At 47.8% G+C, this 25,092-nt stretch overlaps 1 protein-coding gene and 1 pseudogene across 1 annotated transcript; both read right to left on the bottom strand.

The window, feature by feature from the left end:
- Window positions 1–1,875: 1,875 nt before the first annotated feature.
- Window positions 1,876–10,156, bottom strand: LOC121677312 (natural cytotoxicity triggering receptor 2-like). The gene is made up of 4 exons (XM_042055752.1): window positions 10,099–10,156; window positions 9,524–9,850; window positions 2,217–2,331; window positions 1,876–2,035 (listed from the first exon to the last, which is right to left on the bottom strand). Exons 1-4 carry the CDS (start codon window positions 10,154–10,156, stop codon window positions 1,876–1,878), a joined length of 660 nt encoding a protein of 219 aa, XP_041911686.1.
- A 5,947-nt stretch (window positions 10,157–16,103) lies between these two features.
- On the bottom strand, window positions 16,104–22,452 carry LOC119823717 (annotated as a pseudogene).
- Window positions 22,453–25,092: the final 2,640 nt, after the last annotated feature.

Raw genomic sequence — 25,092 nt, 5'->3', positions numbered from 1 at the left:
TGCAAAAGTTCTCCTCTGACTTCTAAATACGTGAAAACTTAAAGCAAATAAATAAACTGTTATTACTTGAGCTACAAGGAGCCACTAGCTACAGGCTGTTCATAGTCAGTAGATGAGTAAGCAGAGAACCAGGCATGCTGGTGCCTGATGCTAATCCTAGACCTTGGGAGGTGGAGGCTGGAGGATGTGACGTCAAGTTCATCCTTGGCTACTCAGCAAGTTCAGTCTGGACTACATGAGACCCTGTCTCAAAATAAACAACAAACCAAAAAATTAAAATACTATACGCACAGGAAAGCCCATTTAAATGACAATGTTGTGTAGCAGCTGGGATACATGGGACAAGAGGTGACCCAGACTGCACAGGACTTGGGAAAGACTCTGTGGAGGAAAGGGACAGATGTGTGCAGCATTACATGCAGTGAGAAAGCCCAGGCCCCGTGGGAGGAGGTCTGAGAGGCAGGGGAAACCTTTGACCAAGCTGGCACAGGGTGCTAAGACTTTAGAGAGCAGTGCCAGTCAGTGGCGAGGCGGGTGTCTACAAGGAACGTGGGCCGTGGGAAGGTGACTTTCAGCAGCTGAACTGAGTAAGAAGTGCAAGGATGCTGAGGGCAGACCTGGCAGCATGCATCACCCTTAGCAGAGCAGGCATGCATCTGCAGCCACGCTGTGAATGTTCTGGAGCACATACAATTGTGGCCCTGGGTTACTTCACCTGCTCCTTCTGGTCAAACAGTGAGCCTTGTGCAGGGGTGCCCAGTCTCTACTGCCCTTAGCTCAGGAAGTGGTGACCTCTCCAAGCAGCTCACAAAGTGGCCAGAAGCTCCGAGGCCTGGAGGACATGTGGGTGTGGAAGCCTCAGGGCAGGATGGAGTGTGGCCTTCTGTGCTCTGAAGAAGTGAGAGGCTTCTCTGAAAGACGGTGAGGGCGAAAGCAGAGAAGCCATGAGAGCAACCACATAGGAGCCATGACTGCAGGAGAGACCCGAACACACTGGTCCACGACAGGAGGCTGAGACAAGAGCTGTGTTTGCCCACCTTGTAGGGAACCTGGAAATGGGGCCGTTGAGGGCATCACTTGGGGCTGCAGACAAGTCAACAGACAGGCTCCTGTAGGGGAACAGAAAGCACAGCCAGGCTCTGCCAGGACACTGAGGCCCTGCCATCAGTCTGAGCCAGCCTTTGTGGCCTCAGCGAGGTCTTAGGTTTTCAAATACGATACCTTGTTAGTGTCGTTCTATGACCTCCAGTCATCCAGTGTGAGGACCCCAGGATAAGCACGTATTGTAGTTTTGATGTGAGACATTCCCTTTCCAGCGTGTTTGCACACTTGGTCACCAGCTGGTGGTGCTGCTTAGGTGTGGGTTCCCAAGTCAGATGAGGGATGGTAGAGCATTGCTCGTACCCTGGACATCTCTCAGAGAGCACGGCAGGGGTGGGGTCTCTCCCTACCCAATTAAAGCCTGGGCCTAATCCAACCCCATAGAGAAAAAAGCCACTTCGTGATAATGTCTGTCACATTTCTGTCTCCTGTCCATCCTCCCCTCCCACCTCTAATGAACTGGCTTTTTAGGGATCATGTGACCAGCAGCCCAGTCTGCTAATCTGACTGGAATGCTTGGAGGCCCCTCCTCCACTGCAACACTTCCTCCCCTGACTTCATTTCCCTTCTCCCCAGAGCCCACAGATAGATAAGCTGGCCCTGCCATTTTAGTAGGTGACCTGTCCTAAGAAACAGTCTCCAGGATCCTTCATACCCTTTGCACTCACACTGAGACCCTGCTCCCAAGCTCCTCTGCATCCTGGGACTGCCAGTGATGGGGGCAGGTGACCCACATTTGGGACCCTTGTGGAACCTTTGCTGGTTGGAGTCTCTTCAGAGAACCTGGGTCACTGGAGTCAGGTTTGGAGGTTGTACCGTTGGGTCCCACCTGTGTTCCTTATCTGCTTCCTGGGTGCAGAGGCAGTGTGACCAACCAGCCTCCTGCACCTGCCAGCGTGTCTTCCCTGCAGAGATGATTGCATCCTTCTGAACTCTGAGCCAAAATAAACCCTGTGTCCCATAAATTGATTTCTTAAAGCATCTTTTACCATAGCAACAAGGAAGCAAACCAAAACAAAACAGAATGTTAAATCCAAGAAACAATGCTACTGTGACTGAGAACATTTTGAGCCAGTTCACAAAGGCCACTATAGTGAGAGTCATGAGGAGCACACCTGTTATTAGCACACCTGTGAGCACTCAGGCCTTGTGAGTTTCTCTCTGTTATCCACATCACTGCAGGTAGAGACAGCACCTCCTTGCAAAGTCCTTGTGAGGATTCATGATATACTATATGGAAAAGCTTGGTGCTCAATAAATATGAGAATTAATATTCAATGTAAAATCATAGTGGAGACATAGATCAATTGGTAGATGACTTTCCTATCATGCAGGAAGTGCTGGGTACAATGTCCAGGGCCACATAAACTTGGCATGGTGGCACACACCTGTAATTGTAGCACTCAAGATGTGGTGGGAGGATCTGAAGTTCAAAATCATCCTTAGATACATGAGAATTCTAGTTTTTTACTTAAAATGTCTATCTCTTTTCTCTATACATATCTAGGAAGGGAGGTATGACATCTTCAGTGATTATTTGTTCTTAAAGGGGACCTCATCAATTTAAAAATAAAATCTAGTTGTCAAGAGAGGGAGGCCACAAGCTGACATAGTTTAATCCCCACAATGGGTATGCTGAGGTAAGAGTATTGTGATTTAAGACCAGCTTGGGCCACATAGTGAGATCCTGTCTCAAAATTAAAAAAAAAAAACAAAAAACAAAACAACCTCAAACCAAACCAAATGTACCAACTAACCAACCAAACAAAAACAAACAAAACATTCCTCAACACACACACAAAACCCAGGTATTGGGTCCTGGAGAGATGGTTCCATGGTTAAGAAAGAGAACGGTTCTTACCGATCATCTTAGCACCCAAATTCATCTTAAAACCCAGTGTGTCGCCCCAGCTCCAGGACCCAATGCCCACTTCTGGATTCCCAAGGCTCCCGCACACTCACAGGTGTATATACCTCTGCCTTCTGGATGCACATAATTGAAAATAAAATTAAAAATAAAACAAGGGCTGGGGTCCCCTCAGTGGTAGAATAGTTTCTTATCATGGACAACACCTGAGTTGGTTTGATACCCTCAACATGAAGGAGAAAAGGTTCCTTTTGCTGGGCTGGAGAGTTGGCTCAGTGGTTAGAGCACTGTTGCTCTTGCAGAGGAACTGACTTTAGTTCCCAGCATCCACAAGGGGACTTACAACTCTCTGCAAGTCCAGTGACAGGGGGTTTGAAGCCCTGTCTTGTGATGAGCTTTTACCTTTTCTGTCAGTCAGCTCCCAAATAATGACATGGGGACGTCTTATTAATCATGAAAGCTTGGCTTTTAGTTTACACTGTCTCAAATAGCTCTTATAACTTAAATGAACGCATTGATATTCATCTACGTCTCATAATGTGGCATCGCTTCTCTGCCATCTTCCACCCTGTGCCTCCTCAGCATCTTCCATGGCCTCAGCTCTCCTCTCTGTGGATATTAGTTGAAGTTTTGTTGCATTTGTTTAACTCCGTGAAGCTGCCTAAAACACTAGTTTGGTCTAATAAAGATCTTAATAGCTAGTCAGGATAGGTATAGATGGGAATGCCAGGCAGAGAGAATAAATAGAAGGAGAAAAAGAAAAAGAAGGAATGAGAAGAAAAGGAGAGGACAAAGCAAGGGGTCAATCACCTAGCACCACAGCAAGACAAAGAATAAGAGAAAAAGAAAAGATATACAGACAGAGAAAATGGTAAAACCCCAGAGCAAAATATGTATATAGTATGATCTAAGAAAGTATGGCTAGAAACATGGCAAGCTGAGGTCTGGCATTCATAAGTAATAATAAACTACCTTGTGATTATTTGGGAGCTAGGTAGCAGGTTCCCAGAGCAAAAGTATAAAAAATAACCCAAAACAAAACCCAAAACAACCACACTTCCTTTTTCTATTTGCCTGGTAGTTCTGTTTATACCTCCTGGCTACCTATTGCCTATTTTTAATACATGAATCATAGCAAAGCAATATACATTCACAGAGTGTACAAATAATTCACAACACTCTCTGGCACCATCTTCAGGGGTACCAAGCATGCACATAGTGTATATAATACACCTTACACAAATAAAGTAATTACAAAAATTTTAAAAAGAGAAGATGAGAGCACACAAACCTAAAACTTGGTTCCTGTGTTGATTGGTTTTTATCAACTTGACATAAACCCAGGCATATCTGGGAGTAGGGAATCTCAACTGAGGAGCCCTTCAGCAAGGGAACTCTCTAGACTTCATTCCCACCAGAAGGTGGTGCTCTGCTATTCTGTTGCTCCCTTTAGTGACACACGCACTGGCTGTCATGGGTGGCACTGCAGATTCAATGATAAAATGCACACAGTATGTAGATGCATCTACTGATCCCATCCTTGGATGTCATCTCTGCCTCCAAGAGTTTACTAGACAAGAGCATCCAGCTTAACTTGATTTCTCTTTCCCTGTTGCATAATCCTCAAGAAGGGAATCTTGTCTTTTTGGTCCATGGTTGAGAGTGTTAAGAGGACCACAGAGGAAGACCAATCCGAGTGCCTGATTCCCAGAGAGGAAGGCCCTTGAGGCTGGGAGAGCAGGCTGCTTCATAAGCAAGGTCCTGCCCAGGTGGCTAGATTTGTACTGCCTAAGGCAAGGACTAGGGGCAGGAATAGCAGCTGTTACTCCTAAATCTCACGTCTTCCATGAAAGGTGACAGGGAGGAGCACAGGGTATTATTTATTTGAGGCTAACTCATCTATTCAGGCAGAATGGCCAGAGGTGCTGGACATTGGTTCCTGCCTTCTGAGGTGCAGAGCAAATACCCAAAATGATGGATGGACTGTGGAAAAAAGGCAGGGCCATCAGGGGACATCCTGGGCCTTAGATGTCACCCATGATTACAGGCTCAGCTCTATCACAGTCCCTCCTTAGTCCCACCCACCCCCTGTTCCTCCTGTGAGATATACTTGGCTGAAATCCATAAGTCACTGTTGTGTGATGTCATTGTCTGTCCTCCAAATGACCTCCATGTGACAGCAAACAAGACAGTGAAGATAAGGGTCTTACTGAGGACCCACAGACTACGAGAACAACCATGCTGGATATGGAGACACTGTGAAGAGAGGAGATTGAAGGTTGATCAATGACCACCCACACTGCAGAGTCTAGGAAACTCCTCCCCATCCAATCTTTTCAACTTAGGTCCTCCCTGATGCTTTCCTTCAGCCTGTGGGAAAGTTTAGATGCAGTTTAGTTGATATCTTCCTAAAATAACCAATTAGAAATATGTTTGTGGGAGAGTCTAGGGTTCAGGTCCAGGAGATGCATGAGGAGACCTTCACCCGGGCATCTTGGCCTTCTGTGTGGAATAGTGTAAGGTCCATATCTAGGGAACCTGGTCCCTGTTGTCCCCATTCTCGCTTGCTTCTGGGGACAGTTGTCCTACCTTTATCTTCATTGTCCCTATCTAGCAACTAAAATGAGTCCAACCTTACTGAAAACCCCATTGTGAGTTGTCATGATTTTAGTAAAACGGTTCTCCAAGTTCCAGGTATAGGTGAAAAGCAGTAGATATAAGAAATAGGGTCACAAAGGATATATATATATATATATATATATATATATATATATATTTATTTGAGGCTAACTCATCTATTCAGGCTGAAATGCCAGAGGTGCTGAGTTTGGTTCCATATATATGGGCTGGGGACAAAAACAAGGAGCCCAGTAGGCTGAAAACATAATAGTAACACCTGTCATATTGAAGAATGTGACTTCAGGATATGAAGAGGGAACAACAGCAGCTGACTTGGGTTATGGTTACACACACAGACACACACACACACACACACACACACACACACACACACACACACCTGGAAAAGACGGTGCTCATGTCCTTTGTGGTATTAATGCGGGGAGCTTCAGTTCTTGGCCAAGTCGGAATCTTGGCAGAGGCAGTAGTATTTGAATGACCTGCAGGAAGACCCCAAGAATGTATGGATAAGTGGATGGATAGATGATAGATGGACGGATAATAAATGGATAGTTAAACAGGTAGAGAGGAGTGGAGCTGGGGAGGGAAAAGAACATGGCTATTCAAGAAGCAAGGATTTTTCTAGTAAAATCCAAAGAAGCCAGCCTGAAGCAGAGACAGAGACAGATGAGTGGAAGGGGAAAAGGAGGAGGGCTGGAGAGGGGTGAAGGAAAGACTCCTCGGGCTGTCTGAGCTATTGAAACGTTCTCCTCTGCTGCTGTCCAGCTCTCCACCTCCCCCTTCTCCTCCTTATACAGCTCTCTCAGCCTCTGTAAGTCATGTCTCTCTAAGGTGTCCTTTACTGCTGTATTGCATGTGAGCCTCAGCTTGGGCTTGGCACAGACTCCCTGGTTCTAGGAAGGGAAGCCTGTTTCTCTTTTCTCTGCCATCCTTGATCATCCACTATTACTACTGGGAATGTAGAGCCCAGCAAGGTACCAGTTGTTCCTCGGTGAATTCAGAAATCCATAGAGGGTGCATAAATGCATTGGTCCCTTCTGAAGTGAGCCCAGACCCTTGTTCCTCATAAGCAAGTGTCACGTTAGATCTGCTGAGCCAGGGTCTGCATGAAATAAGGAGTTCAGGTGGTTCATGTCCACAGCAAGGTCTGACATACACAGTTTAGAAGCCCATGGTGGCACCAAGGGCATCTTGGGAGGAGGAGAGTAAATTACAGCAAATTCCTAAGGACATGACTTCTAAGTAGAGACTTGAAAAATGGAACCCAAATATGTTCCATGTCTACTATTGCCCTTTACTGAACCCTGCTACCCAAGGGGATTCATGGAGAGCATCCTCACTTACCATTGTCCTGCACTGGACCTCAGATGAAGATTCTGGGAGAAAGCCAGGTTTCTAGAAACCCTGGGCTCCAAGGCATCCTCACCTGACCCAGCTCCCTCTCCCCTTCCAAAGCTTGTGCTCTGCAGACTGAAATGCCAGCTGAGCTGCGTAAGAACTGCTTTTCCTAAAACTCAGATGAGTTGTGTTTTGCTTTGTTTTTTTTTTTTAACCACAGAGTCACATGACATGTGGTTCATGGAAGTCAAACTATGCAAAGGATCCCCATGTTGTATTATATATTGTCATGTGGATATGGATACACATGTGTGCAAGGGTGTACATGCAACCTCAGGTGCCATTCTTCAGGATACCTGACTTTTTTGAGGCAGAGTTTCTCAGTTTTTCCTTGAAATTCACAGCTCCGGCTAGACCGGCTGGCCAAGGGCCCAGGGAACCCACCTGCCTTCACCTCCATTACTAATGCAGGCCACCACGATAGGCTTTTTGAAGTGAGTACTGAGAACAGAACTCAGGACAGGATTCATGCACGCATGACAAGCACTTTCCCAGCTGAGCCACCTGCCCAGCCCACATGTATTGCAGGACATGAACTCCATGGACTCGCATACATGAGCATGTCCACACTCTGACATCATCTGTCTTTAGGATTTCCATTGCTATGAAGAGACACCGTGACCACTCTTATAAAAGAAAACATTTAAGTAGGTCTATTTTACAGTACAGAGGTTCTGTCCATTACTGTTATGGGGGGAATCATGGGGAAATGAAGGTATATATGGTCCTAGAGAGGTACCTGAGAGTTCTATATCTGGCTCCTCTGGCAACAAGAAGAAAGAGAGAGAAGGGGAGGGATGGGGATAAAGAAAAGGAGAGGGGGACAGCCACACAAGTTTTGCTTAAGCATCTGAAACCTCAATGCCCACCCCCAGTGACACACTTCCTCCAAAAAGGCCACATCTACTCTAACCAGTCTACGCTTCCTATGAGTATCATTCCCTATGAGCCTATGGGGGCTGTTTTCTTTCAAACCACCACATTTCACTCCCTGGCTCCCAGAGGCTTGTAGCCATATCATAATGCAGAAATGCAGTCAGTCCAATTTCAGAAGCCTCATAATCTATCAGTCTCAAATGATCTTTTATCCATTTCAAAGTCCAAAGTCCAACATCTTTCTGGACACTCATAACAATATCTTAACTGTGATAAAAATAAAGAGCATATTATATACTTCCAACATACAGCAACATAGAATATACATTACCATTCCATGAGTGAGGATAGGAGAATAGTGAGAAAATACTGGGGAAAGACAGAACAAAAACTCTCTGGACAAACCCCAACTCTGCACCTCTGATGTCATGGCTCTCTTCAGATCTTCAACTTCTTTCAGCTTTGTTGATGCAACATGCTTGTTTCCTCGTCTGGTTTCACTCCCTGTTAGCAGCTCTCCTTGTTTACCTTTCCCCTCTCTTGAATATCTTGGGTTCTCCAACAAGACCGGGCTTTCTTGCACAGCTTTACGTAATGGCTTCTGTAGGCTTCTGTACAAGGACAACCCTGCCACACATCTGGCCTCTGTTGCTTTCCTTATTTGCAGAGGGGGATTCCATAATCTCTTTCTCATATCCTTGACTCTAAAACCAGAACCACGTGGCCAAACCTGGCATGTTCTGCTGTTTGCTGGGGTTTGTTCCTCCTATATTACACACACACACAGACACACACACACACCCCAGCTTTATGTTTTTCCTCACTGTCTAAGCTTAGCTGTCTTGGAGCTTACCCTGCATTCCAGGGTGGCCTTGAACTCAGAGATCTACCTCTCTGCCTCCCGAGTGCTGGGATTACAGGTGTCCACCATCTGAACCAGTCCTTTTCCACTTTTCTTAATTCCTTTCCACGAGTTGGAATCTTAGCTGGGTGGGGTCTTTATTCTACTTAGCAGCAGGCTTTCCTTTAATCTGTTTACCTCTCCTAGTGTCTCCTTTTCCTCAAACTGTACATTTAGTATTTTTCCTTGCTCAGCTTGCTCCTTTTCAGTATAGCTCTGCATTAGTGTGGACACTGGCAACCAAACAACACTGTTAGCACTAGGCTGTCTGAAAATCCCCCTGCCAAAGCTGGTCATCCATAGCTCTTCATTTTAGCCTTAGGCAGATTTTCTTTTAGACAAGGGCAAAAAGCAACCAATTTTCACCAAAATATCACAAAAATGATCTATAGGCCACATACTACTATTCATTTCCTCTGAAGTCTCTTGAGCGAGGCCCATAGAGTACAAATCACCCCAGCACCACTCTCTTCCATGTTCCTAATGATATGGTTCATTAAGTCCAGCTTAAAGCATTCAGATGCTTTTCTAATCCAGTCTGCTGTAGCACACAGTTCAGAGTATAGCCCATCACAGCAAGGAATTCCGGACAACAGGACAGTTCAGGGTACAGCCCATCACAGCAAGGAACTCAAGCCCCATTTCCCAGCTACTAGAGGACACAGTTTCTAGAGTCTTCTTCAACTCTGGAGCCTGATGACTCAGGAAGATTGAGAGTCACATAGAAGGGGGTTGCTCACCTTTTGACACCACCAGGAGAAATCTTCTGAGAACAGCAATTGCTTTGTGATTGTCATGGATCCCACAGTAATAGAGACCTGAGTCTCTCACCGCGAGCATAGTCATGGTGACAGTGAAGAAGTGAGACTTAGGATATTCCTGGATGAAGAATTTTGGCCACTGTGTACCAGTGTTGAGACTGGACACTAACAATTTACAACTTTCTGTTGGTGTTTGCTGACACCAAATCTTCTCCTTGGAGTGTTGGTTGCTATTATACTGGCATTTCACGAAAATTGTCTGGCCTTCCACTGTTGGAAGTAACTCTGCGTCCTGTGCCCAGGAGCCTGAGAAAACACACACCCTTCAGGTCAGAGAGTCCTCCCAGCCTCCACAACAGGGCTAGGAGAGGAGATCCCTTTTCAAAGAGTGACCTCTTTGTGTTTATGCTCAGGGTGTGGCTTATAACCAGGTGCTGGTAACACACACCATGTGTTCTGCCTTCATAGCCATAGAGCCCCATTTTGTACACCTCCCAACCCCTTCCCCCTCCTGTCCCTGGTTCCTTCCCTCTATCCTTGTCCCCTGTCCTCACCTGAGGCCAGGAGCACCAGCAGGATGGGGGATAGCAGGTATGTGGCCTCCCAGGCCATAGGTCCTCTTCTCGAGATGTAGGGGAGCAAGCAGGGAAGGAGGGAGGGATGCTCTGAGGAGAGGATACCAGCTCTGGGCAGGGTCCAGGCAGCCCCCAGAGTCAGTGCAGGGTGAACTTCTGAGGAAGCTGGTACCTCTGAGGATGAGAGGGAAGTTGATCAAGGCATGTGCGGCCCTGTGGCTCCTCCAGCACAGGCTCTGGTTCTAGATTTCTGAACTGAACTAGATAAAGGGTCACAGTATGGTTTAGTCTCCTGCCTCAGAAGACCAGGGTGTGGAAAGCAGATAAAGCCCAGGAAGAAACCACAGTGAAGTAAGAGTCTTGCTCATTTCTCCTCAACATGCCCACAATTCCCCCACTTCCTCTTTAGCCTCAAGTTTGTGTTTCCCACTTAAATCTGGCTCCCACTGAAGGCAGGTGACAGAACCACAGGCCCTTTGGAGACCTGGCTAGAAATCTAAGCCCACCTTGCTCTCAGAGGTCAGAACTTTGCTGATTATCCCACCTGGGAACCAGAAAGTCTCATGTGGACTAGAGGGGATGAGGAGGAGGGGGTGGACATGCGTTCTCAGAAATGGAAGAGCAAAGGAGTCCTGATTAGTGTGGGGACTTCAAGGCTAGTTATGAAGTGAGAGAGCTCAGAAAGGAGGGAAGGGAAAGGGGAGCTTCAGCCCTGTGTCACCCCGATATATCCAGCTTCACAACATGTCACAGTCACTGCTAAGTGTCACTTGAAAGACTGTATTCATCAAACACATTTCAAAACTAACTGTCACAGGACAGAGAGATGGCTCAGCAGGCAGGGACACTTGCTACCAAGGCTGATAACCTGGGTTTGAGCTCTGTGACACACACGGTAGAAGGAGAGAATCAATTCCCAAAAGTTCTTCTCTGACTTCTACATACATGAAAACTTAAAGTAAATAAATAAACTGTTATTACTTGAGCTACAAAAAGTCACTAGCTACAGGCTGTTCATAGTCAGCAGATGAGTAAGCAGAGAACCAGGCATGCTGGTGCCTGATGCTAATCCTAGACCTTGGGAGGTGGAGGCTGGAGGATGTGACGTCAAGTTCATCCTTGGCTACTCAGCAAGTTCAGTCTGGACTACATGAGACCCTGTCTCAAAATAAACAACAAACCAAAAAATTAAAATACTGTATGCACAGGAAATCCCCTTTCATTGTCAATGTTGTGTAGCAACTGGGATGCCAGGGGACAAGGGGTGACCCAGACTGCACAGGACTTGGGAAATACTCTGTGGAGGAAAGGGACAGATGTGTGCAGCACTATATGCAGTGAGGAAGCCCAGGCCCCGTGGGAGGTGGTCTGAGAGGCAGGGGAAGCCTTTGACCAAGCTGGCACAGGGTGAGCAGTGCCAGTCAGTGGTGAGGCGGGGTGTCTAGGAGGAACGTGGGCAGTGGGAAGATGACTTTCAGCAGCTGAACTGCTCGCTGTGGTGACATCTGCCTTCTTACCCCTCCATGCATGAAATAAGAAGTCCGAGGATGCTGAGGGCAGACCTGGCAGCATGCATCACTGTAAGCAGAGCAGGCATGCATCTGCAGCCACGCTGTGACCTGTTCTGTAGAGTCCACACCTATGGCCCAGGGTTACTTCACCTGTGATGGAGGAGGGTCATCTGTCTATGTGTTACTTTCATTGGTTAATAAAGAAACTGCCTTGGCCCTTTAATAGGACAGAAAATAAGGTAGGCGGAGTAGACAGAACATAATTGTGGGAGAAAGAAAGCAGAGTCAGACAGATGCCTCAGGCAGTCGCCATGCCTCTCCTCTCCAAGACAGATGCAGGTTAAGATCTCTCCTGATAAGCCACCACCTCGTGGTGCTACACAGATTACTAAATATGGGTTAAAGCAAGATGTGAGAATTAGCCAATAAGAGGTTGAAACTAATGGGCCAGGCAGTGTTTAAAAGAATACAGTTTCCATGTAATTATTTTGGGTGTAAAGCTAGCTGGGTGGTGGGACGAAGCCCACCGGTCCTTCTACCTGCTCCTTCTGGTCAAACAGTGAGCTTTGTGCAGGGGATTCCAGTCTCTATGGCCCTTAGCTCAGGAAGAAATTAGCTCTGCAAGGCAGGTGCATCCCTGGCCTGTCTGGCAACCCTGCTGTTACCACTCCCAGCCTCCATCTTCTTTGGTTCTGAGTCCCCTGAACACCAGAAAGAACAGCAGAAAGGAGAGGACAGAGGAAGAGCCTGGCCTGGGGTTCTGAGAGAAGAGCCTCAGAAACCAAGCAGGCCATGGGAGCTGAGGAGACAGGTGTCTACAGCCACTCCTCAGTTCCCAGTGCTCCTCCCGTGAGTTCCCAAGTGAGCAGGCATTAGAGTACCAGCTCTCATGTGCTGCTGGCTTAAAGAACCCCCGGCCTGATCCCATGAGTGGAGAGTCACTCCCTCACTCTCCTGTTTAACCTCTCTCTCACTGAAATCTCCACTCACATGCTAGCTGTGTCCTGTCCCGGGCCTCCTCTGTCTATGGAGCTCTTTCTTGGGCAGCCTTCCGAAGGTGCATCAACCTGCACTGTCTCTGTACCCACACCACTAAAGCCCCCTGCAGGTGTCACCCATCCCCTAGGTCCTGCAGACATCACATCTTCTACCTCCAGCCTGTCCTCCAGGCTTCACCTAGCAAACCCCAAGCATCCCGACCAAGCTCCGTGTTGTAGAATATTATTTTAATCTGTGTTATATCTGTTAATGCTGTGGAACATTTGTTTAATGAGGCAAAGATGTGTTGCATTCTTTTATGTCGCATTAACTCTGTGAAGCTGTGGTACTTTGCCTGTCTAAAATACCTGATTGGTCTGATAAAGAGCAGAATAATCAGGCAGGAGAAAGGGTAGTTGAGTTTGTAAGGCAGAGAGGATAAATAGGAAGAGAATTCTGGAAAGAGAAGATCAAGGTATGAGAAAAGAAGAGGAGGACATCAGGGGCCAGCCACCCAGCTACACAGCCAGCCTTGGAGTAAGAAGTAAAGAAAAGATATACAGAAATAGAGGAAGGTAAAAGCCCTGAGGCAAATGGTAGATGGGATACTTTAAGTTAAGAAAAGCTGGCAAAAATTAAGCCAAACTAAGGCTGGGAAAGAAGAAAGAATTGTTAGGAATATTTCTTAGTACGAGCTCCCTGCTGACGCAAAATTCCCATTCAAACCATATCAAAATAAGCCAAATTAAGAAATATCCAGGTTTAATGGGAGTTCTGCACTCTCGGTGGCCCCAAAGGGGAAAGGAGGAAGCTGTAGAAAGGCAACCCCCAGGAGGAAGAAAGGGAGACCACGTGTTCCTCTTTTGGGGGATTACTTGAATACCCTGGGGAGTGGTCCTGACCGCACCCCCAGGGAGGGGTCAGGACCTGGCCTGCTAGGATTTGGAATCCATACCAGGCCTGGGGGCTGGATAGATGCGAGGGGCAGGGTCCTATGCTCCCAACTTGACATTCCAGACTCTTTGGATATAGGGGTGACAGAAAATTGGAATGGTAATTATGACAAACACTTATGCCCTCTTTGGGAACAAAGGGCGTAAACTCAAATCTGGCTACTTCCTACTGTCATGGGGTGGCGTGGGGAAGGGGAGAGCTAAGTGTCCACGTTTAGCGAGAGGTGTGGCTGGAAAGGCATCCCATGAACTGTCATCCCGGAGAACGCAGGCATCTGTTCCTTGGGGGAGATGAGAACGCGGGTGTCTAGGAAAAAAACTGTTATTGCTAAAAATGAGTGTGCCAGAATGAGGAGCAGGTAGGCCCTTCATTATGGCATCCTGGTAAACAGGAGGGTGGAAGGTCCTGTCATCTGGACACTCAAGTGTCTTGAGTAGGCACCGGCTTGAGCCTGGAGAGATGGTACCAGCATGGGTTTCCCAAGAGCTTAGCAGCCAAGGGTGTGGTGAGGATTACCATGTAAGGTCCAGTCCATCAAGGTTCAAGGAGTAACCTAGGAGTTAACTGTTTGAGGAGTATTCTGTCCCCTGGGGAGAGCGGGGCAGGTTTAGTGGCATTAGGGTACACTGGTGTGGTGGCAGGAAGACAACTGTCAGTGTGTGAATGAGAAAGGGGCCTTAAAACGGAAAGGTAGGGAAGATACCCCACTAGTGTAGGAGTTTGAACTGGGAGGTGAGGGTTATGGAGAAAGGGCCTGCCATAAAGCAACTCAAAAGGGCTCAGGCCCGTGGGGAACGTGGGGTGGCTGGCCCTGAGACGAGTCAGGGCAATGGGAAGAAGGGAGGGCCAAGATAACCTGAGTTCAATGGAGAGCTTGGTTAGTTGTTGTTTCCAGGAGATGTTGAGAGCTTCTCACATGAGCTCCATGACCCTGAGCCATCACACCTGCTGTTTCCCTGGAGACCAGAGATGCTTCTATCCATCCTGTAAAAGTGTCCACAAGTCTTAAGAGATTTTTATGAGTAGGCATAAGGGTAAAATTAACCTGTCAATCTTTGCCCGGATGGTGTCCACAAAGCTGGTGTATGTGGAGAGCTCCTTGTTTACCTGGGCACACGTCTGGCAGGAGAAGTGAATCTGTAAAATAGAATCTTGGAGATGAGTGGGGTTAAAAGGGGCTCCAAGAAGCAGAACAAAGCTTTGGGGAAGTGGCTAAGGATATCTCCACCCAGTAAATGTGCTGGGCAAGCCGGTATCGCTAAGAAAGAATGAGAACAAAATGTCCTGAGTCCCCCTCTCTCATGCTCTATGTGAAATTATTCCCTTCTGTCCCCACGTTTACATCTTTGGCTCTTCCTCTCTCTGCAAAGCCATCCTGGAGTGTGACCAAGGCCCCAGCTGTGTCACCCTCCTGACTGTGATGTTTGCTGTCCCATTAGGAGGTCCCTGACTCAGGGCTGAGGGTGTAGATGTTGTGTTTAGCTCAGGGACCTTTCAAGCCACTATGGGCTAGTGTGCACCACTACTAGGGTGACAGTTCAGCCCACAGCCTACAGCCCTCAGCCCATAACCCTTAAACTACACACAATCCATAGCCCACAACCCTCAGCTGTCCCTGCTCAACTCTGGACCCATGATCGCGATAGTAGAGGCAGTCTGAGCTGTGTATAGGATGTAAATGAGATCCTAGGGCTTTTTTGTCTCCACTCCTGTCTCTAGAAATAGTCCTGTTGTACAGCAGGGTTTTGATGCCCAGAGGCAGATCTCTCTCCTTGTCTCCTTTTGCATGTGTGTATGTGTTTGTTGAATGTGTGGTGTATATCTGTGTCTTTGTGTCCATGTGTCTGCCTGTCTTTCCAGCCTAGAATCTGTTGTCAATTCTCCAAAGCTAATCCTTCATTCATTGCTGTTTTAAGCAGGGCAACTTCCTGTGGTCTTTCCTCAGAAGCGACCTTGCTTTGTTCTGAGGCCAGCACAGTCCCTGAAGGAGGGGACCTCAAGATGGGGCTCCAGATACCCCAAGGTATAGTCTGTACACTCAGTCTCCTGCATGAGCTCATCACCGTAGCATGGGAGAAGCAACTGGAAGCAGGGAGCCCAGCCTTTGCAGCCATCTTGGGAAAGGCTGTAACTCGTCTCTCTCTGACTTGAGGGAGGATGGCAGGCAGGAACCAAGTGACACGTGTAAACTTCAGGCTTCCAGGACCGAGGGAACCAGCAGCCACAGTCAGGACACATCAGAGGACACGTGGCCCTGGTCAGCTCGGGGACCTCCTGGTACCAGTTCCTCTGTGATCCCAGGTCTCAGTCTCTGTCCCTTCTCATTCAGAATAGGACTCTACAGACACTGGCTGCCCGAGGGCTCATGACTCTGGCTCTTGTCTCCAAACATATGGAGACGTTTGTAGGGAACAGAGAGAAGCTGAGGACATGGTGGCCCTAGGTGAAGGGAAGGCAGCCGTACTGTGCTGCTGCCCCAGGGCCATTATCTGGGCTTCGGTCCTCTCTGGCCTCTGAGTCCATTGGCGTCAGCTCTCCAGATCACTGAGTTATCTTAGACCAAGCAGGCTTCCACAGTGTCTCTGGTCCTTCAGGAAGTTGTATCCAGGGTTTAGCATAGTCGTTGCCCAAGCTGTAGCCTACAACAAACGGGGAGAGATGAAGAAAGGCCATGTCCTGCTGTCAGTGCCCCAATGCCCTGGGTGACCCTTGAACCTCTCTGGCCTCTGTATTGTTCCTTCATCCCCATAAGGGACATGTGGGACCACCCATGCCTGGCCACCCTCCTCCTCCCTGGATGTCACTGGCCATCTTGACAGGACACAGGCAGAGGTTTATTCCCCAGCCAGTCTCAGAGTCACAGTCCTCAGAGTAGGGACACAGATCTTGGCCCTGGCTTCCAGGGGTGACTGTACTTACTTCCCATATGCCGCTTCTTCCAAAAGCCATAGACCATAACCAACACCACAGGCACCGGAAGAAATGTCAGCACTACCACCGTCTCAGTGACCTGGGAGGCAGGACAGGAGAAAGTCAGGACTGGATCCCCACCTTGACCACAGCTTCCTTTGTCAGACAAAAGCACAGAGGTTACCCAGCGGGTAACCCTACAGCGCTGCCTCCAGATAGATGCCCCCTCTTGGGGATGAGCGGTAGGAATAGAAAAGGAGGCAGCAGAGTCATGGAAGAGTCAGCAGGCAGAAAGCAGCATCTCCACTGTCCCCTCTCCTCTAGCATGTCCTCAAGCCCCCATCAGTGAAGACAAGGGTAGTTCAAAATGGCTCTACGGGGTTCACGACATCAAGACTGCTGCCTCCATAGTGACTGAGGACCATTCTTGGCCCCCACCCTGTTTTCTGTTGCAGAAGCTCCCTCTTCTCGTGAAACCAGGGCCTGCACTGCCCATTGTTCTGGCACCCTCATGCTGCCCCCACCAGTGGAGAACAGAAGGTGGCATATCGCTGTCCTAGCTCCCTTGGCCTTGAGTGGGCCCCTGGCACTAGATGCCCAGAGGCAGGGCGTTCCTGTGTGCACAGCAGAGGCCGCCTCAGCACGGTTTGCCAGCAGACTTCCATCCTCTGGGGCATGTCCACCCTCTTCCCAGTGCCAGGGTAAAATGCTGTTCCTCGTCTCAGGGTCAGGGGAACCCAAGTAAAACAACCACACTTCCCTTCCCCAGTCCCTCCCCTGGCCCTGTCCTCTCCTCTCCATCCTTAGTCTTGACCCTCATCCCATTGCCTTCCTTTATGGCCCTTCCCATTTCCCATAATCCACTGCTCAATAGCAGTGAGCCTCACTGAGTTACTGCGGAGCAATAGGGAGTAAGAGTGGACACAAGAGTGGCCTCTTGAGATCTGTTGGACTCTGAGAGCTGGGATCACGCCTGAGAGAATATCACATGACCTCTTGGGGGTTGACGGGTGGTACATCCCCGTGGTGGACAAGCTGCTGCTCGGGTGTCTGGATTCGGTGGAGGTGGTCGCTGGATCAGCAGAGAAGGGTCTCGCATCGCTAGGAGACACGGTCACTGGCTGGTTCTTTGTGCTCCTCCCGCACTCTGTGATGGTGCCACTGGAACTGGTGAAACTGTAGCTTGTCACAGGGGTTGGCTCTGTCGTCCCTGAGGCCATGGTGAGGAGTCATGTTTCTCTCAGTTGTGAGGGCTGAGGGACCAGAGAGGAAGAAATATTAGATTAATCCAGAGACTTGAGTTCCAGGGACAGAATTCACAGCCCCTCAGCTGCACAGATACTGAGGAGAACCTGCCCTCCGTGACTTTGGGCTTGGCTTCTGAGTGTCAGCTGTGTGTTTTTTCAGAGGGAGACAGGAAAGAGGAAGTAGACATGTGAGGAAGGGAGACACTAGTACACTCTTGTCAGCCTCCCCTGTCAGGGCTGGTCCCCAGCACAGCCTCATCTGATTTCCTAGCTCCCTGGTCAATCAAGAGCATAAAAGAACTTTCCTTTAAAATGACATTTACTTAGCCTGTAAGTGTGTGTATTTGTGTGTGCGCATGTGCCACAGAACACATGTGAAGGTTCCGGGACAACTTGCAGAAGTCAGTTCTGTCACTCCATCTTTTGGGTCCTGGGGTTTAAACCAGGTCCCCAGGCTTGACGGTAAGTGCTGTTACCCATCGAGCCATCTCACTGCACCTTTGGAGTTTAGGAGATATTTCTATCAAATGATGTTGTATAAAGGCAGCTGCTTCATAATTGTCAGATGGGGCTAGAACTGGGGACAGAGAGGAGTCAAGGGTCTCAAATTCAAGAGAAAACAGCAAACAGTTGTGGTCAGTCACCTCCTCGGGGTGCACATCGACACCCAGGAGCAGGTCCTGCCCTCTGACTTCATCCTAACTCATTTCTCCAGAGCAGCGTGGGGTCTGGACAGCATGTGGGAACCGCAGTCAGGAGTTCTGAGTCTCAGCAGGAGCAAGAGAGGGAAAGACTTACAAGGCACAGAAAAGACATTCTGAGGCCAGTGATCCTATGCAGGGAAGCCTGAGCCATTGTTCTGAGCAATGAAGCCTGATTAACAATGTGGGGGAGGGAAAAGATGAAGGACGAGGCCAGTTTCCAGCTTAGACTCTCCTCAAGGTCACCCCAACAACTCTCCACATGGTGCCTTCATACAGCACGAGATAGACATGCGCAGCAGAGACATTCAAAGCATCGTAAAGGACTCAGCCCTTAGAGGGGCCTCCACAGCTGCAGCTAAGTCTCACCCCTGAAGGCCTTCCCTCATCCTGCTCAACACATCTGTGTGTGAGAGGAAGCATCAGGAAAGGGCGCAGGAGGAAGCCATCCCCACCTCCAAAGATGCAGGAGCTGGGCAGGAGAGCAGCTGCGTCCCCACTCAGTTGTCCTGGGCTACAAGGCCTGGTTTCTGGGGCGGTGCACACCCTGCTCTTAGAGCTGTAATTGGGCTGAGGTTTAAGTACATTTTTACATTTTCATTTCTTTATTGGGGGTCACACACATTCCTGATATGAACATGGAGATCAAAGCACCTGTAGCCGTCAGTTCTCTCCTCCACTACAAGGTCCCAGGGATCTGGCTCAGATCGTCAGGTTTCACATCAAGTGTCTTTCCCCACTGTGTCACATGGCCATTGGCCATTGAGAGAAAGAAAGATGGTTCTTTCTCTCAACTGAAAACGTGGGCAAAGTAGAAACCTCCCCAAGGTTAATTACCCTTGCCAAGCAGAGAATGAAGACCTTGAGGGGCAGCTCGGTCAGTGGTGCCGGCCGTGTGAACATGAGGACCTGAGTTCAGCCCCAGGAACCCAAGCATGGAGGACACGCTTACAGTCCCATGCTGGGGGCAGACAGGGGAATTCCTGAGGTCACTGGCCAGACAGCCTAACCTACTTGACATGTTCCAGGCTAATCACAGCCCGTGGCTGAAAGAAAAGAAAAGAGCAATGGCACCTGGGAATGACAGGTGAAGTTGTTCTCTGGCCCCCACAGGTAGAGCACACTTGTGCATACACTCCACACACACACACACACACACACACACACACACACACACAAACACACAAGCACGGATGTATGCATGCACGCATGCGCTGATAAGAGAAGTGATTATAGAATAATAAGCCCATTTCCTGATGGCTCCCTCCAAGTGAAGACCCCAGGGTCAGTTTCTCCTGCTTCTTGGTTGGCATGGAGCTAGAGCACAGGATGAGATTCAGCGCCACAGCTGGGAGGGACGCTCTTCCTGGTTCAGAACAGGAGGATGGAGATGCACTCAGGTCAGGGGAGCAGGGCATGGCAGGTGGAGGGCGAACTCATAACAACGGGTGGCTTTCCCCAGACACTTCCTGGGTCCTCACCATTTCCTGTTCTATAAGCGTAGGGACCCATTCTTGTTCAGACTCTGCTCTCATCTTTCTGTAGACAGGAGAGAGACTTTTCTCTCCCCTTTGTTGTGATGAGCAGCTGTACTGAGATATGCGGGAGAGACCCCTTATCCTACAGTCTCATCCACAGCCCTAAGCCGTGACCTTCAAATGCCCTTGACTCTTCACAGAGACACTTCCAAGTGCACACCCCAGTTCTGTCCCGTCAGTAACACTTCAACTGCCTGCTTCCTCTCTACCTGAATACAGAAGATGCCTTCACATGACCAAACAGGGCTCTCAACTTTCCCTCCATATGAACTCTTTAGTGGTTCCCCACTACATAATGCTACCATCCCCCAGCAACCGACGAGTCAATGTTCTCCTCCATTCTCGCCATTGAGCAAATCTTCCCTCACTCCAAAATAAACAGAGTCTTAAGAAGCAGAGATTTGAGTTTTCCTGTTACCGGTGCTCCAGGTGCCCAAGCACCACTTGTCCAAGCCCCTGCTATTTCCAGTCAGGCCCCTTGGTCTCACTGCCTCCTCTCCCTACCCCACCGTTTGTTAGCAGTGACTGTGGCCTTACAGAGATGGGGCTGACATTACCGAGTTGTTCCAACGCTGGCCTTGGAGGCATGCAGACCTGGGCACACTGGCGTGTGCTCTTAATCTGGGCATGGGGAGCAGTGTAGCCCACTTGGCACACTACAGGCCAGAGAGACACCCTGTCTCAAAAACAACGAGGACAGCTCCTAAGGAGTGACCCCTGGGCTTGACTTCTGATTTCACATACACACAGTGAGGACAGCTCCTAAGGAGTGACCCCTGGGCTTGATCTCTGACCTCCACATACACACAGTGAGGACAGCTCCTAAGGAGTGACCCCTGGGCTTGACCTCTGACCTCCACATACACACAGTGAGGACAGCTCCTAAGGAGTGACCCCTGAGCTTGACCTCTGACCTCCACATACACACAGTGTACCCACACATACATTTACATATATACATGTGGGAGAGCAACATAAGATATAGCATGCTTCTCTTCCTTTGCAATTAGAATTAGACCCAGTTCTGTATCACTGAACTCAGAACCACTTGACTCTGCAAGCTGAAAGCATAAAAAGAAGCAATGCATTGGACTGGTGTGGGTGCAGCACCTTTAATCCCAGCTCCTGGGAGGCAGAGGGAGTGCGATCTCTGTGGTAGGAGATTCAGGTTCAGCCTGGCCTGCACGAAGAGCTCCAGGCCATCAGGGCTACATAGTGAGACCTTGCCCCCAAATAACAAATAAATGCGATAAATTACTATAAACCTAACTGTTCCTTTCTCCTAATCCTCTCCCCCACAGCCAGAGTGGCCCAGCCACACCAGTCCTTTGCAGGTTTGCTGCATCTCTCTGCAGGGCCTTTGCTCATAAGGCTGTCCCTGCAGGTACCCTTCCAAGCATGACAGAGCTCTCCTCTCCTGAGGCCATGGACACCAAGCAATTAGTTCATCATTGCTTTCTCAGCACATGCATGTTGCTGTGCCATAATTGGTCGGATGGCGTGTGACTGTCAGGGATCCCCACAGGGCAGGACTGTGGCTGGTTTTGTTCTTAGTTATGTTCTCAAGGTCTGGAACAGTGCCGGGCGCACCCCAACAGTGAGTATATGATGTTATATTCTCAAGGCCTGGAACAGTGCCGTACACACCTGACAATGAGTGTATAACATTCAGACAACTGAAGACAAAGCACGGTCCCGAGTTCCATATGTTCTCCACACAGGGCTAGGCCAGAGCCACACAGAGTTTCATAAAGCTCATTTTCTTTGTCCTTAAAATGGAGACAGGAAGATGTCCATAGTGAAGAACCACTCATTCTTATACTACCCCACCCACCCCAGCTCTGGCTGGGTCTGCTCACCTGGATACACTTCTAGCCGGAAACCCACCAAAGGGTAGAGATTCCCAGCTGTGTTTTGCATGCACCAATATCAACCAGAGTCCTAAACCCTGAGGGCCTCCATGGTGATGTGGACCACCTTGGCCTTGGCATCATCCTGCATCAAGTAGCTGGGCCCCTTCACCCAGCTCAGGATGAAGCTGGGCTCGCACTTCTTCTTCCTGACCTTGCACCAAGCCTTGCTCTCAGTACAGTCATAGACTCCCCTTCACGCCACCACAATTTCTTGTACACTTTCTCATTGGAAGGACCTGGGGAGACAGGACTTCCTGAGCACAGTCTGGAGAGGAAGAGAAAGACATCTTGAAAGTGGCAGATGTGAGAGAAAGGGAAGGAGGGTTCAGCAGCCCTGGCTTTGTGGAGCTCAGGGTGATGGGGAGGGTCACAGTCCTACCCTCAGGGAGTCTGATGGGAGAAGCACAGGGCCCCCTAACAGCATGTTCCCAGCCTGATGGAGGAGACCCCAGTCCAATGCGGAAGCAACCCTTGCAGGAAATCTCTACCAGATATCGTCCCCTTTCTCTGGATATTTTCTGGGCTTCAGGGAATGCCCAGTCAGTTTTGGGAGTGGTCATTACAGCTTTCAGCAGGTGCATGATCCCTCCATGGCAGCCACACACCAGCAGCTGTGGCACTTGTCAGGGTGGGCATCCTTTTGTTACTTCATCCCTTGCTCTGTCACTCCTGGACCAAAATATCATTTGTTATCATGAGTCTAAACCTTGGCTCGATTGAAGTTATGATTAACAATGTCAAACTGACAGGACTTTGATCCATTCAGGAGATAAACCTCTGCCACATCTGTGAGTGAGCCTCTAGATTAGGGTGATGTCAGTGGGAATTCCTCTAGATGTAGGGAGCACCAGCAGGTGAAGTGCATTCCAGAGTGAATAAACGCTAATATGGACATAGTTGAGCAAGTGCTCTTGTGGTATGATTGAGCATTTTTTGGGAATATATCCAATGGTGGTATTGCTGGGTACTGAGGTAGGTTGATTCCTAATTTTCTGATAAACCATTATACTGATTTCCAGAGTGGCTGTACAAGCTTGCACTTCCACCAGCGATGGAGGAGTGTTCCCCTTACTCCACATCCTCTCCAGCATAAGCTGTCCTCAGTGTTTTTTATCTTAGCCATTCTGACAGATGTAAGATGGAATCTCAGTGTCATTTTTATTTGCATTTCCCTGATGGCTAAGGATGTTGAGCAATTACTTAAATGTGTTTTGGTCATTTGAGCATTCTCTATTTAAATCTGTACCCTATTTTTTTAAATTGGATATTTGGTAGTTTGATGTCTAGTTTTTGAGTTCTTTATATATTTTGGAGATCAGCCTTCTGTCAGATATGGTGTTGGTGAAGATCTTTCTTCATTCTGTGGGTTACCGTTTTGTCTTATTGACCATGTCCTTTGCTTTACAGAAGCTTCTTAGTTTCAAGAAGTCCCATTTATTAATTGTTGCTCTCAGGGTCTGTGCTACTGGTGTTATATTTAGGGAGTGGTCTCCTGTGCCAATGTGTTAAAGGCTGCTTCCCACTTTCTTTTCTATCAGGATCAATGTGACTGATTTATGTTGAGGTCTTTGATGCATTTGGACTTGAGTTTCGTGCATGACAATAGATATGGATCTATTTGCATTCTCTATATGCCAACATTCAGTTACGCAAGTAGCATTTGTTTCTTTTTTCCATTATACAATTTAGAGTTCTTTGTTAAAAATCAGGTGTTTATATATATGTGTCTTAATATTAGTGTCATAAGGTCGATTCCCTTGATCAGCCTGTTTGTTTTTATGCCAATTTCAAGTTGTTTTTATTATATAGCTCTATACTAAAGCTTGAAATAAGGATGGTGGTTCCTCCGGATGTCCCTTTGTTGTATAGGATTTTTTTTTTTGGTTATCCTGGGTGTTTTTTAGTTTTCCATATGAAGTTGAGTGTTGTTTTTTTGAGTTCTGTAAAGAATTGTATTGAGATATTGATGGTGGTTGCATTGAATCTGTACATTGTTTTGGTAAATTGCCATTTTTGCTATGTTGGCCTTACCCATTCAAAGCATGGGCAATCTTTCCGTTTTCTGGTATCTTCTTCGATTTCTTTCTTCAGAGACTAAAAGTTCTTGTCAAAAATTCTTTCACTTGTTTGGTTATATTTTATGTTACTTACAGCTATTGTAAAGGTTGATGTTTTCTGATTTCTTTCTCAGTTCATGTATCATTTGTTATACAGGAGAGCTACTGATTCTTTTTAGTTAATCTTGTCTCCTGCCATATTACTGAAGTTGTTTGTCAGCTGTAGTAGTTCCCTGATAGAATTTTTGGGGTCACTTATGTATACTCTCATATGATGTGCTAATAATAAACATTTGACTTTTTCTTTTCCAATTTGTATCCCCTTAACCTCCTTTGCTGTCTTATTGCTCTAGCTAGCACTTGGAGTACTATATTGAATAGGTATGGAGAGAGTGGGCAGCCTGTCTTCTTCCTGATGTTAGTGGAATTGCTTTGAGTTTATCTCCACTGAGTTTGATGTTGTCTGTTGGCTTGCTGTAAATTGCCTTTATTATGTTTTTTATATGTTATGTATATTCCTGATCTCCTCAAGAACTTTTTCATAACGGGGTGCCGAATTTTGTCGAAAACTTTTTCAGCATCTAATGAGATGATTATATACCCCTTTTCAGGTTATTTATATGTTGGATCATGTTGACAGATTTTTGTATGTAGAACGAGTCCTGCATCTCTAGGAGAAAGCCTATGGTCATGATTCTCTCTCTCTCTCTCTCTCTCTCTCTCTCTCTCTCTCTCTCTCTCTGTTTTTCTCTCCTTCTTTCTTCCTTACTCTGAATGGCGTGACTATACATATGTCTCTTGCCACTGCCACCATATGGCTCCCTGCCAGGGACCAGCCACCTTTGGAGACCTGTCCCTGCTTGGGACTGGCTGCTCTTGGGACACGCTGCCCCCTGCCTGCCACCACATGGACTGCTGCCTGCCACAACTTGGGACCTGCAGTGTTTCTGCTGCCTGCAGCTGCTGGGGATCCTCCAGCATTTTTAATTTTTCCATTACAATATCTTTACAAATGTGGGTACTATGTGTTTGGCCCATAGATGTTCAGAATTTAGACTTCCTCTTGATGGATTTTTCTTATGATGAATATGAAGTGTTCTTCTTTATCTCTTTGGATTAATTTTAGTTTGAATTCTATGTTTTTAGGTATCAGGATAGCTATAC

The sequence above is a fragment of the Arvicola amphibius genome, chromosome 9, assembly GCF_903992535.2.
Source record: "Arvicola amphibius chromosome 9, mArvAmp1.2, whole genome shotgun sequence".
Taxonomy (NCBI): Eukaryota; Metazoa; Chordata; class Mammalia; order Rodentia; family Cricetidae; genus Arvicola; species Arvicola amphibius.
The sequence above is the reverse complement of the archived record's forward strand: the minus strand, read 5'-3'. Positions and strand labels throughout refer to the sequence as shown.

What these genes read in the sequence shown, in the direction of transcription:
- LOC121677312 (XM_042055752.1), bottom strand. Translation starts at nt 10,156, where the DNA reads ATGGCCTGGGAGGCCACATACCTGCTATCCCCCATCCTGCTGGTGCTC. An exon ending in TCTCCTGGTGGTGTCAAAAG is followed by an intron (nt 2,332 to 9,523) that starts GTGAGCAACCCC and finishes TTTTCCATATAG; the next exon opens with TATATCATGAATCCTCACAA. An exon ending in CACAGGTGTGCTAATAACAG is followed by an intron (nt 2,036 to 2,216) that starts GTGTGCTCCTCA and finishes ATTTTGGCTCAG; the next exon opens with AGTTCAGAAGGATGCAATCA.